The sequence below is a fragment of the Pygocentrus nattereri genome, chromosome 10, assembly GCF_015220715.1.
Source record: "Pygocentrus nattereri isolate fPygNat1 chromosome 10, fPygNat1.pri, whole genome shotgun sequence".
Taxonomy (NCBI): domain Eukaryota; kingdom Metazoa; phylum Chordata; class Actinopteri; order Characiformes; family Serrasalmidae; genus Pygocentrus; species Pygocentrus nattereri.
In genome coordinates this window covers 9,276,150-9,290,014 of record NC_051220.1, presented here as the reverse complement: position 1 = coordinate 9,290,014, position 13,865 = coordinate 9,276,150, and the positions used below count along the sequence as shown (strand labels likewise).

The window sequence follows — 13,865 nt, the reverse complement described above, 5'->3', positions numbered from 1 at the left end:
TGTGATGAACTTGGATAGATTGGATGGTGGGTAAAAATGGGAACTGAGCAAATGCAGGTAGCTTACAACAAAATTTATCCATATCATACTAAATTACATCATTATATGGTATATATTGAGGGACTACATATTACAAATGTTAGTCCTGTTAATTGGATTTTGTGCAGCGCCTTGAAAATCAGTCATTTATATTCATAGTTTTGGTAGCAGCTTTAAAATCTGGCACAACTGAGTCTTTTTGTTTTGACTGTACAGATTTATCACACCTCAGAAAAGCACTATATCGTGAACAGGTATCGTGATATTTTTTCCCCATATCACTCACCCCTGTAAGTTTAAGCTGTAAGTTTTCTTTGGACTCCCAGACAGTCACGATTGTTTAATGATTTACTCTACTTTAGTTTGCCTTTCTAAGAAATTTAGAGTTGAAAAAGAGGCATGTTTAAAAACTATCCATGCATTTAGCCACAGTGTTACGGTTGGATATTAACTGACATGTTGAGGCAGGTGTGGCTGGTCAGTTTAAAGACTACACTGACCCTTGAACTGGACTGAAAACTACTGATGTTGAATTATTTACTGTCAACATCGGTTACCTGTACTGAGAAGAGCGAAAGCATTTCACACTGCTGCTCTCCCTGCAGAGCAGCTTATTCCCTGTGCATTTCTGGAAGGCTCTGTACATGCATTCTCTGGTGTTGCCAGTAAACATCATCAATAGCTTCTGGGTCCATGTGCTCCACATGTTAGTGACTATTTTTTTTTCAGAACTTTCTCAAGCCAAAACACAGTGACATTGTTAAATAATACAAAGCAGTACTAGTCAGTACAGTCAAATAGATAATATAATATATAAAAAGGACCTAACCACCAACGCAGGTTTGTTATGCCTGTTTTGTAATCCCATGTTCACTGTCTTTTTGTATTTTTTTGATCCATAAAGCATCTGTTACTGCTATCATGAGGGTTTGGGAATACAGCACATGATGACCATAAATCGTGTGATTTTCTTTTCTATGAAGGAGCGAAGCAGGAAGGTCACAAGACAGTGTTTTGCTTTATTAAGAGACTGAGGCTATACCCAGTGGCTGGGGTGCTTAGGGTTGTCAGATAAATTAGTTTGATCAAAACAAACCCTTTAATAAAGTTCAGCATTTGCTTTTTTCTTTCTGTTTCTTTGTTCTTGCTCTGGTTTGACCCCACAGATCTGAGAGGGTAAAAGTACTTGAAAGGCACAAGATCACCTGGTCATAGCCAATGCAATGTCTCGTGCATGCAGAAAACAGCTTAAAATTAATTTCACAGCCTACTTGATGGCGTGTGAAGAACTACCCTTCACTAAATTCACCTCCCAGGAAAAAAAATGTTCAGTGATCTATGTGGCAAAATCAAACATGTATCTTTGCTATTAATTTATTGTCTGCCTTCATTGCTGCAGAAATGATTTTTGGTTGTCAAGAGTCAGATGCTGAAACAGGCAGGTTTTATGAGGGGGTTACAGAACTGATGTGCTGATAGAAGAATTGAAAAAGCATGCTCTGTTGTTGAACTCCCTCATTTGGTGCACTGACCATCATAAAATTGCAGTCCCTTGAGCAGCAATCAGTACCCAGGTTTGCTTGGAAGTGGACCAGCCATGTTTATTGGTGGGTCCACAGTTCAAGTGTTTAGTGTCAAATAACACAACCTCTTTGTAGTTCAAACTGAAAAGTAAAGAAATAGGATAGCATGACATAATAAAAGTAGGAGTAGGGTAATTCAGTGCTTGAGTAGCTTGAGTTTGTATACAAATTCCACTTTGAAGCGTTGTTAAAAAAAAAATTCAGGTGGATGTCATATTGGCTGATATTTAAGGTTTCAGGATCGGAAAGGAAACATTGTGCCATCTCTAATATTTTTAAAAGAAATCAGGCAGTGTAGTCAGTTGTGAGAGAAAGCAGAAGTGATTGATTCACTTATGGTGGTTAGCCAAGTTAAGAGCAGACATTTCTACCATTCATGCATTGTGTTTTGAGAAGGTCCAAGAATAGGATATCTGCTAGTTGTTTTTCTAATGCCTATGAAGGTTTGTTTTCTGGTCTTTGTCTGTCTTCTGACTTGTGACCCTTGTGCCTCTCTTACCAGGTGGTGAATGTTGGCACCATGCACGGACCTCGAAGGAAGTTGAAGGTCTTTGTGATGACTATGATGACCCTATTCATCTTCATTGTGGTAGAAGTATCAAGAAGCACTGGCCAGGATAAGAACAGCAGGAGCAAAGTTAGAGTCCCCACAAAGCCGTTCTGGAGAAAACAGACCCCGCATGATGCTTACTGGAATCTCCAACAGCAGAAACTGGACCATCAGAACAATCCCATCCTGAATGGACCAAACATGACATTTAGCAACAGCAGGTTGCCAGAGTGGTTAAACGAAACGTCGCTGAATAACTCCTGTGAGCCGGATTTTATAGTCACTACACAAGTGAAGGATTTCAGCTCCCTTCCAGACCGGTTTAAAGACTTTTTGCTGTACATGCGATGCAGATCCTACCCCATGGTAGTGGACCAGCCAGAAATATGCAAAGATCCACCATTCCTCCTCCTGGCCATCAAGTCATTGGCGCCCCACTTTGACCGGCGCCAGGCAATACGAGAGTCCTGGGGTCGAGCTGGTCTCATGGCGAACAAAACTGTTGTTACCATTTTTCTTCTTGGTAATGCCACCAGTGTGGATAACTTCCCAGACTTATCACACCTGTTACATTATGAGAGCTCCAGGTATGGAGACCTCCTCCAGTGGGACTACAGAGACTCCTTTTTCAACCTAACCATTAAAGAGGTGCTTTTCCTTGAGTGGGTCAACACTCGCTGTTCCGAAGCTAGCTTCATATTCAAGGGCGACGACGACGTTTTTGTCAACACGCTACACATTATCAATTACCTTAAGGGCCTCTCACCTGCCAAGGCGCAGGATCTGTTCGTCGGGGATGTCATCACCAATGCTGGTCCTCACAGAGACAAGAAAGTAAAGTACTACATCCCTGAGAGCATGTTTGTTGGATCATATCCTCCTTATGCAGGTGGTGGAGGTTACCTGTACTCAGGACATGTGGCCAAGAGGCTCCACGGCATCATGGGCCAGGTGGTCCTCTATCCCATCGACGACGTCTACACAGGCATGTGCCTGAGGAAGCTGGGGCTTGCTCCGGAGAAGCATAAGGGCTTCCGCACCTTCAATATCGAGGAGAAATTTCGTAACAACCCATGTGCCTATAAGAGCTTGATGCTGGTCCACCCAAGAACTCCACAAGACATGATTAAAATCTGGGCCTGGCTCAACGATCCAGCCTTAAACTGTCAATAGATTCCACATGGTGCCTTTCAGCAACCTCAGGGTTGCTAGGTGTTGGCAGCTTACACATTATTATTATTATTATTATTATTATTATTATTATTATTATTATTATTATTATTAATAATTGATATGATTGTCTAATAGCTTTTGGCCTGTACGCATGCCTTGTGTCTGAGCTGATCTAAGCTGCTGCAGAGAAAGTAGCAATTTGTATTTTAAACATAACGTTAACCACAAATGTCTTTGATAGTGTTACACAAAACCAGTTGCTGTACCACAGAAGCTAGAAACAACAGAATCATGGGAACTGTAGTTCAGCTGGCCTGTTCACACAGTTGAGCGTATACTATAAGTTATTTTATGTGTCTAGGTTGTTAGATAAGTTGGGTAAATGCTGTTATTGCACTACCTATTTTTTATTAAGTGGGCGTCAATTAAGGATTAAGAAATGCAAAAGCCACATAAAAAAACATTTCCACATGAATAATGTATTGCAAAACCATTGATCGCTGCCTTGTCAGTGCCTGTATTATCAATGCTGACCACTTTAGCTTATGCGTATATGCATTGGTCATTGTGTTGCTACTGTTTGAGTTGCTGCTCCAAAAGAGTAAGACATGTAGTATCCTGAAAGTGCATTGCAATTCCATCGTAGTAATCAGATCCATGAAATTAGGTCAGCGAATTAGTATTGTGGGTCACATAATTCTCTGATTAGCTGTCGACACTGATGTTAAGTGGAACTATTATGTAAGTTATTTATCCATTTGCACAATTAAATGGTTATTCCATTAAGAAGTAGATTTCCTAACGGACTAAAATGATTATTGCTGTAAATGTTTTCAACGGTCCTGTAGGTGTGTCCAGCCAAAGTGCATCAGCTTTCTGTGAGATCAAATCGTTCACCTCTTTCAATCGAAGCAGTCGGAGCCAAAATGTGATAACATAGCCAGCTTTACGTGAGGCATGCTGGACAGGCCACTGTTCCCCATGTTCCCTCACAGGAGAGCGGACTTGGAAGCATTTCCCTCTTATCGTTACAGTGTTCTTCTTTCGGTGCCCAACGTAGATGCTTTGGAAAGCTGTTATGACTTGATTAAAGAGTAAGATGTGAGGAATAGGGCTTGTGTAATGGTGGACTGTTGTCTGAAGTAGACGCTGCCTTTTGTTCATTAGATTTGACAAACGACAGAACCAGGGAATCAAGGACCTGGCGCCCCTGTTGATGGCAGTCTTTTTTCACTAAGGAATAACACAAAGTGGGTGGTGAGTTGGGGGACTAGTCATGTTACAGCAACACCTGCTGGCTAGGTGTTGGAAGCACACCTATTTTTTTGTATTAGAGTTATTTTAATAAACACTGGATCCATGTTTTGTAATATGACAGGCAGATAACGTGAGATGTTACGCGTCGAGACGTCGCTGCACTGCTGCCTTTCTGGTTTTAAACATCCTTCCTTTTCTTTGAAAGTTCTGTTGATTTTCCTCCTCACTGCTCAACATAAAACCAAATATTGCAGACTGTGCCTGCTAGCTGTAGAAGTAGCATCGAAACTTATGTTTACATGACTAGACAAAAAAAAAACAATCAAACTGAAAGGTATTTATTTATCAACCTGAAGCAGATCATTCGGACCCCGTTATTTCGCACAGTATGAAGAGAGAAGGCCCTGGGCAGGATCTCGGACTGTCTCAAAGGACTTCTTTCAAGGGTTAGTGGTGCACCGGGTGGTGTGTTTCATGGGTCCTCAAGCAAAAGAACACTCAAAAAGCCCCATCACTCATCATTTTCCTGAACGCTTTTCAATACAGACCAAAGTTCAGACCCTGTTGCTTGTGAATATCTAGGTGTGTTAAATTACGTTCATACAGGATATCCTCCGCGGCCGTGTAAGGCCAAAGGTTGATTGTAAGAAACAGCTCTTTTCCGTCCTCTGTGCCTTCTAAGATCTCCTAAGTGTCTTTCTCTCTAGACTCTGTCACTTTGATGTTGCTTTAAAATGTACAATAAAGCTTGTAGACGCAGTCACGTCTGTGCAAAGGCACAATTATGCTGTTTATCAAAATGACTCAGGTCTTCGTTTGCTGTAGCTGTAATTACATATTGACCAAAATCAAAGTGTTGCCTATTTTAAGTGTGTGCCACAAAGCAACTTGTAATCTTTGCAAAAATTATATAAGATCTATAAGTAGAGTTGTGTACAAAGCTAATTTTATAGTAGTCCTACAATAGAAAGATATTTTGACGAAAGTGTGCCTGCGTTTTATTGTGCTCTGTCTCTGTTGCTGGGCTGTGTTTTGTAAATTATAATGCACATTCTTTTTGTGTGTGTGTGTGTGTGTGTTTCTCTGTTGATCTAAATAAAATAAACCTTAATTTTGTTTTTTGTATTTGTTGGTGTGTCTGTGTGTTGAAGTGCTGCCTCATATTTAGCTTTGTCAGTTAAAATTGAAGTCACATGCAATTCACATGCAAATGAATGCAGATTAGATGAGCAAAGAGGAAACTTGTCATAAGTTAAAGTAAATACCGCAGGTTTAAGATTAGGTGGGATCCAGACATGGCAAAATATCATTTTTTTCTTTTCCAGTATCAATACTGATACTTTTTTTTCTTTAAAATGAGCTGTATGTAGTTTTTCACTTGTCATACTTGTCCACATTTTCTGCTAATATCCACCCAATACCTATTAATACTCATAGGCCATCTCTAGCTGTAGTTTCTAACTGTAGGTCAACAAGGTGGCAGGGGCAGTAAGTTGATATTCCAGCATGGAGTTTGAATATCCCTGGGTCGTGTTTTGTTGACTTTCCCAGTACAGAATCCAAACCCATCACAAAACAAAGTGTCTGGAGCATTAAAGTTTATTTCTTGCACCCAGGTACCAGAGGCCTAGCCAGCCTGTATCAATGGACTGATGCCAAGATTAGGCCCAGTCTATACATGACAAGTGACAGGTGTGACAGACATGACCACGTAGGGACCCACCTATTCAGCCTATAGCAGTTTAGCCCACCACTCTGACGTTATAAGGAGTGTTTCAGCTCAGACTGCTTTTGGAATGAGACTTAATACAGGACAGCCAGTCAGAACAGCGCCATTCACAGTCTTAAAATCACAGATACAAGAACAGGCTGTATAATAAAGCAGGCTGGAAAACAGTAAAAGATAAATGAAGAATGTGGGCCCTTAGAACAAACCATTCCTGCCCTGCGAAAGTGTCCTTTCACAGTCTGACCAATGGCTTTGGTGCTTGCGCGGTTTGGTGACATGGTGTGGTCAGGTTTTCAGATAAGAAACTCAAATACGCTCCACATTGGAAAAGCGCACCAGTTACATTCGGCCACCTTCAGAGAGAGAACTGAACATGATGTGATGATGTAACAAGACGTGACTGTTCGTATCTGTGCTTTCGCATGAAGGAGGATCATGACTTTCTGGGAGTTTCACTGGCCACATTATTAGAAACCCTCATATGCTTGATGATATTGCTTATGCCCACTCAGACCTCTGAAGTTATGTAGTCGTTCTGAAGTGACCACCAGGCCTATATTAGAATCTCTGGGTCTAAAACGTTTTTCTCCTTTGGAAAAATAAACGTCGTTTTCCTTTGGTGACCAGAAATGTTCCAGAGTCGATGTATGTAGCATTATTTTTATATTGAGCTGCTAAACAGCCTTGTGGTTGAAAGGATCCGCTGAACACAGTATATCAGCTTTGGAACATATTAATTTACTGCGGCTCTGATTGTGATTTCAAAAAACGCCATTCATTGCATCCATAGAGACAAACTAGCTTAGACCAGAGCTCCTAACATGGGCCATGACACCGACTACAGAATGATGCACAACATCGAGGGCTATTTCTCTCGGGAGCTCTGCAGCAGAGCATGACTCAGATCTCTCACTCCTCTGACCTGTGCTTGACCCAGGCCCTGGTCAGTCACACCTCTAAGACTAATTCATCTTCAGCAAATCTGCTCCTGTCTCTGTGGTTTGGTCAGGGATGCTCACGCCTCTCCAATTAGTCCTTTGGTCAGGCAACTCCCATCTTATTACTCTTAATTTAGGCAGCAGATTCAGTTTTTTTCCTCTGTGTAAATAAGAAAGAGAAAGCCTTGGTGCATCAAATTATGAAGGTACCGTAAAACTAACCTGTCCATGATCAACCCCCAGATGCATATTTTACAATTATTATTTGAGATAAAAATAGCAATAAGCAAGAACAGTTTCTCATTAGGTTGAATGAATAACTGGCTCTAAATGTAGGTATTGTGATATAAACTGAGTCTGTTCTACAGTTTCTCATTAGGTTGAATGATTAACTGGCTCTAAATGTAGGTATTGTGATATAAACTGAGTCTGTTCTACAGTTTCTCATTAGGCTGAATGAATAACTGGCTCTAAATGTAGGTATTGTGATATAAACTGTGTCTGTTCTACAGTTTCTCATTAGGCTGAATGAATAACTGGATCTAAATGTAGGTATTGTGATATAAACTGAGTCTGTTCTACAGTTTCTCATTAGGTTGAATGAATAATTGACTCTAAATGTAGGTATTGTGATATAAACTGAGTCTGTTTTACAGTTTCTCATCAGGATGAATGAATAACGGGCTCTAAATGTAGGTATTGTGATATAAACTGAGTCTGTTCCACAGTTTCTCATTAGGCTGAATGAATAACTGGCTCTAAATGTAGGTATTGTGATATAAACTGAGTCTGTTCTACAGATTCTCATTAGGCTGAATGAATAACGGGCTCTAATTGTAGGTATTGTGATATAAACTGAGTCTGTTCTACAGTTTCTCATTAGGCTGAATGAATAACTGGCTCTAAATGTAGGTATTGTGATATAAACTGAGTCTGTTCTACAGTTTCTCATCAGGATGAATGAATAACGGGCTCTAAATGTAGGTATTGTGATATAAACTGAGTCTGTTTTACAGTTTCTCATTAGGTTGAGTGAATAACTGGCTCTAAATGTAGGTATTGTAATATAAACTGAGTCTGTTCCACAGTTTCTCATTAGGCTGAATGAATAACTGGCTCTAAATGTAGGTATTGTGATATAAACTGAGTCTGTTCTACAGTTTCTCATTAGGTTAAATGAATAACTGTCTCTAAATGTAGGTATTGTGATATAAACTGAGTCTGTTCTACAGTTTCTCATTAGGTTGAATGAATAACTGGCTCTAAATGTAGGTATTGTGATATAAACTGAGTCTGTTCTACAGTTTCTCATTAGGCTGAATGAATAACGGGCTCTAAATGTAAGTATTGTGATATAAACTGAGTCTGTTCTACAGTTTCTCATTAGGTTAAATGGATAACTGCCTCTAAATGTAGGTATTGTGATATAAACTGAGTTTGTTCTACAGTTTCTCATTAGGCTGAATGAATAACGGGCTCTAAATGTAGGTATTGTGATATAAACTGAGTCTGTTCTACAGTTTCTCATTATGTTAAATGGATAACTGGCTCTAAATGTAGGTATTGTGATATAAACTGAGTCTGTTCTACAGTTTCTCATTAGGTTGAATGAATAACTGGCTCTAAATGTAGGTATTGTGATATAAACTGAGTCTGTTCTACAGTTTCTCATCAGGATGAATGAATAACGGGCTCTAAATGTAGGTATTGTGATATAAACTGAGTCTGTTTTACAGTTTCTCATTAGGTTGAGTGAATAACTGGCTCTAAATGTAGGTATTGTAATATAAACTGAGTCTGTTCCACAGTTTCTCATTAGGCTGAATGAATAACTGGCTCTAAATGTAGGTATTGTGATATAAACTGAGTCTGTTCTACAGTTTCTCATTAGGTTAAATGAATAACTGTCTCTAAATGTAGGTATTGTGATATAAACTGAGTCTGTTCTACAGTTTCTCATTAGGTTGAATGAATAACTGGCTCTAAATGTAGGTATTGTGATATAAACTGAGTCTGTTCTACAGTTTCTCATTAGGCTGAATGAATAACGGGCTCTAAATGTAGGTATTGTGATATAAACTGAGTCTGTTCTACAGTTTCTCATTAGGTTAAATGGATAACTGCCTCTAAATGTAGGTATTGTGATATAAACTGAGTTTGTTCTACAGTTTCTCATTAGGCTGAATGAATAACGGGCTCTAAATGTAGGTATTGTGATATAAACTGAGTCTGTTCTACAGTTTCTCATTATGTTAAATGGATAACTGGCTCTAAATGTAGGTATTGTGATATAAACCGAGTCTGTTCTACAGTTTCTCATTAGGCTGAATGAATAACGGGCTCTAAATGTAGGTATTGTGATATAAACTGAGTCTGTTCTACAGTTTCTCATTAGGCTGAATGAATAACTGGCTCTAAATGTAGGTATTGTGATATAAACTGAGTCTGTTCTACAGTTTCTCATCAGGATGAATGAATAACGGGCTCTAAATGTAGGTATTGTGATATAAACTGAGTCTGTTTTACAGTTTCTCATTAGGTTGAGTGAATAACTGGCTCTAAATGTAGGTATTGTAATATAAACTGAGTCTGTTCCACAGTTTCTCATTAGGCTGAATGAATAACTGGCTCTAAATGTAGGTATTGTGATATAAACTGAGTCTGTTCTACAGTTTCTCATTAGGTTAAATGAATAACTGTCTCTAAATGTAGGTATTGTGATATAAACTGAGTCTGTTCTACAGTTTCTCATTAGGTTGAATGAATAACTGGCTCTAAATGTAGGTATTGTGATATAAACTGAGTCTGTTCTACAGTTTCTCATTAGGCTGAATGAATAACGGGCTCTAAATGTAGGTATTGTGATATAAACTGAGTTTGTTCTACAGTTTCTCATTAGGCTGAATGAATAACGGGCTCTAAATGTAGGTATTGTGATATAAACTGAGTCTGTTCTACAGTTTCTCATTATGTTAAATGGATAACTGGCTCTAAATGTAGGTATTGTGATATAAACTGAGTCTGTTCTACAGTTTCTCATTAGGTTAAATGGATAACTGCCTCTAAATGTAGGTATTGTGATATAAACTGAGTTTGTTCTACAGTTTCTCATTAGGCTGAATGAATAACGGGCTCTAAATGTAGGTATTGTGATATAAACTGAGTCTGTTCTACAGTTTCTCATTATGTTAAATGGATAACTGGCTCTAAATGTAGGTATTGTGATATAAACTGAGTCTGTTCTACAGTTTCTCATTAGGTTGAATGAATAACTGGCTCTAAATGTAGGTATTGTGATATAAACTGAGTCTGTTCTACAGTTTCTCATCAGGATGAATGAATAACGGGCTCTAAATGTAGGTATTGTGATATAAACTGAGTCTGTTTTACAGTTTCTCATTAGGTTGAGTGAATAACTGGCTCTAAATGTAGGTATTGTAATATAAACTGAGTCTGTTCCACAGTTTCTCATTAGGCTGAATGAATAACTGGCTCTAAATGTAGGTATTGTGATATAAACTGAGTCTGTTCTACAGTTTCTCATTAGGTTAAATGAATAACTGTCTCTAAATGTAGGTATTGTGATATAAACTGAGTCTGTTCTACAGTTTCTCATTAGGTTGAATGAATAACTGGCTCTAAATGTAGGTATTGTGATATAAACTGAGTCTGTTCTACAGTTTCTCATTAGGCTGAATGAATAACGGGCTCTAAATGTAGGTATTGTGATATAAACTGAGTCTGTTCTACAGTTTCTCATTAGGTTAAATGGATAACTGCCTCTAAATGTAGGTATTGTGATATAAACTGAGTTTGTTCTACAGTTTCTCATTAGGCTGAATGAATAACGGGCTCTAAATGTAGGTATTGTGATATAAACTGAGTCTGTTCTACAGTTTCTCATTATGTTAAATGGATAACTGGCTCTAAATGTAGGTATTGTGATATAAACTGAGTCTGTTCTACAGTTTCTCATTAGGTTGAATGAATAACGGGCTCTAAATGTAGGTATTGTGATATAAACTGAGTCTGTTCTACAGTTTCTCATTAGGCTGAATGAATAACGGGCTCTAAATGTAGGTATTGTGATATAAACTGAGTCTGTTCTACAGTTTCTCATTATGTTAAATGGATAACTGGCTCTAAATGTAGGTATTGTGATATAAACTGAGTCTGTTCTACAGTTTCTCATTAGGTTGAATGAATAACTGGCTCTAAATGTAGGTATTGTGATATAAACTGAGTCTGTTCTACAGTTTCTCATTAGGTTGAATGAATAACTGGCTCTAAATGTAGGTATTGTGATATAAACTGAGTCTGTTTTACAGTTTCTCATTAGGTTGAGTGAATAACTGGTTCTAAATGTAGGTATTGTGATATAAACTGAGTCTGTTCTACAGTTTCTCATTAGGTTGAATGGATAACTGGCTCTAAATGTAGGTATTGTGATATAAACCGAGTCTGTTCTACGGTTTCTCATTAGGCTGAATGAATAACTGGCTCTAAATGTAGGTATTGTGATATAAACCGAGTCTGTTCTACAGTTTCTCATTAGGATGAATGTATAATGCTGAAAAAATGCTGAAATATAAGGAATCATCTCTTCATAGACTCATAATTAGTCACTATAGATCAGTTCCTCATTGTTTATAGAAGTCAAACATTTGCCCAAGAGTCTTAAAACACATGTTGGGTATTGTTTTAAAGCTTTAAAATATTTATTGTAAATCTTTGTATGCTCTCTTCATGTTTGGACATTGTTTACTGGTGTGTATTTATTAAAAGAAAGTTTTGACCTCATGATTTTAGCTAAATATAAAGACAGAAGTGTTGTTTTTTTAATTTTACTGAATAATCTTGACTTCAAAGCTGAGCTGAGGTGAGCTCAGCTAAGTATTATTCTGATCTTTGCTGTATTAGTCACTGTTCGCCACTAGAGGGTAGTATGGGGTAATGCTGTAGTTCCTGTGTATACAATGCTTCCTTTCTGCACAATTTGCTGACCTCTCTGCTACAAGTTGGCCTTCTACGCAGATGAAAAACTGTAAAACTGCCTCTAGAATAGCCTTTTTGTACATATATGCAAAACTGAAAGTGCAAAGTGATGCTGCTTTGAAATATCTAAACAACTATTTGAGTACTGCTACCACAACTACCACAACTACTAGAAAAGCTACAACAATAGGTACTACTTCTACAAGTAGTACTTCTATAACAACTACTACTGTAAGTCCTGCTATCACAACTCCTACAACCCTTACTACTACTCTAACTACTACTACAGCTCCTAACGCTACTTTGCTAGCCCTCTTTTACCCTGTTCTTCAGTGGTCAGGACCCACATGGACCCTCACAGAGCAGGTACAATTTTGGTGGTGGATTATTCTCAGCACTGCAGTAACACTGACGTGGTGGTGGTGTGTTAGTGTGTGTTGTGCTGGCCTAAATGGATCAGGAGTTTTTAAACACCTCTGTGTCACTGCTGGACTGAGAATAGTCCACCAACCAAAAAATCCAGCCAACAGCATCCTGTGAGCAGCGTCCTGTGAGCACTGATGAAGGACTAGAGGATGACCAACAAAGACTGTGCAGCAGCCGATGAGCTATCGTCTCTGACTTTACGTCTACATGACAGTGTAGGAGCATCTAGAGTGGACACTGAGTGGACACAGTGTTTAAAAACTCCAGCAGCACTGCTGTGTCTCATCCACTCGTACCAGCGCAGCACACACTAACACACCACTACCACGTCAGTGTTACGTCAGTGCTGAGAATGATCCACCACCTAAATAGTACCTGCTCTGTGAGGGTTCATGGGGGTCCTGACCACTGAAGAACAGGGTAAAAGAGGGCTAATTGTAATTGTAGAACTACAAAGTGCACCTATACAGTAATTGGAGCTGATAAAATGGACAATGAGCAGAGAAACAAGGAGGTGGTCATAGTGTTATGCCTGATCGGTGTATGTATCACTACTGCTATTATTACAGCTACTGCTACAATTAAAGCAACTACTACCTGAACCAATACTGCTACCACAGCTACAACTACACCTATAACAACTACTACTATTACAACTGCTATTACTTCTAATACTGCACTGCAAAAAAAGTGAAATGATCTTAAATCTAGTCGATATATCTAAGATTTCCCATTTTGAGATGGTTGTGCACTTATTATATAGACTATTTTTGACTTATTTTATTTTATTGAGTAAAAATATCTCTCTACACAGGCAGATAAGTTTGCTTGGTTTAAGAAATATAATTGAAACCAGCAAAATGATTTGCCTGTGCAGTGAGATATTTTTCCTCAATAACCTAATTACTTAAAACAAGTTAAATAATCTTAAATTGAACTTACAACAATCTCATCAGCAAGAATATAGTGGTTGGGATAGTGTGTAGTGGGTAACACCTCTGCCTTCTACGCTATAGACTGAGGTTCATTTCCCACCTGGGTAAGCACCCTATACTACACCAGTAAGAGTCCTTGGGCAAGACTCCTAACACTGCCTTCACCTACCTGTGTAAAAATCATCAAATTGTAAGTTTGGATAAGACCGTCTGCCAAAAATGCCATAAAAAATATTAGAT

At 38.5% G+C, this 13,865-nt stretch overlaps 1 protein-coding gene across 1 annotated transcript in view; it reads left to right on the top strand.

Moving 5' to 3' along the window:
* The window catches only part of b3gnt2b (UDP-GlcNAc:betaGal beta-1,3-N-acetylglucosaminyltransferase 2b), a 34,372-nt gene extending 28,645 nt beyond the window's left edge, over window positions 1–5,727 (top strand). The window contains exon 3 of the mRNA XM_017704982.1: window positions 2,125–5,727. Within this exon, the coding sequence (XP_017560471.1) occupies window positions 2,143–3,345 (1,203 nt within the window). The 5' untranslated portion in view covers window positions 2,125–2,142 and the 3' untranslated portion in view covers window positions 3,346–5,727. The remainder of the gene's footprint in view (window positions 1–2,124) is intronic.
* Window positions 5,728–13,865: the final 8,138 nt, after the last annotated feature.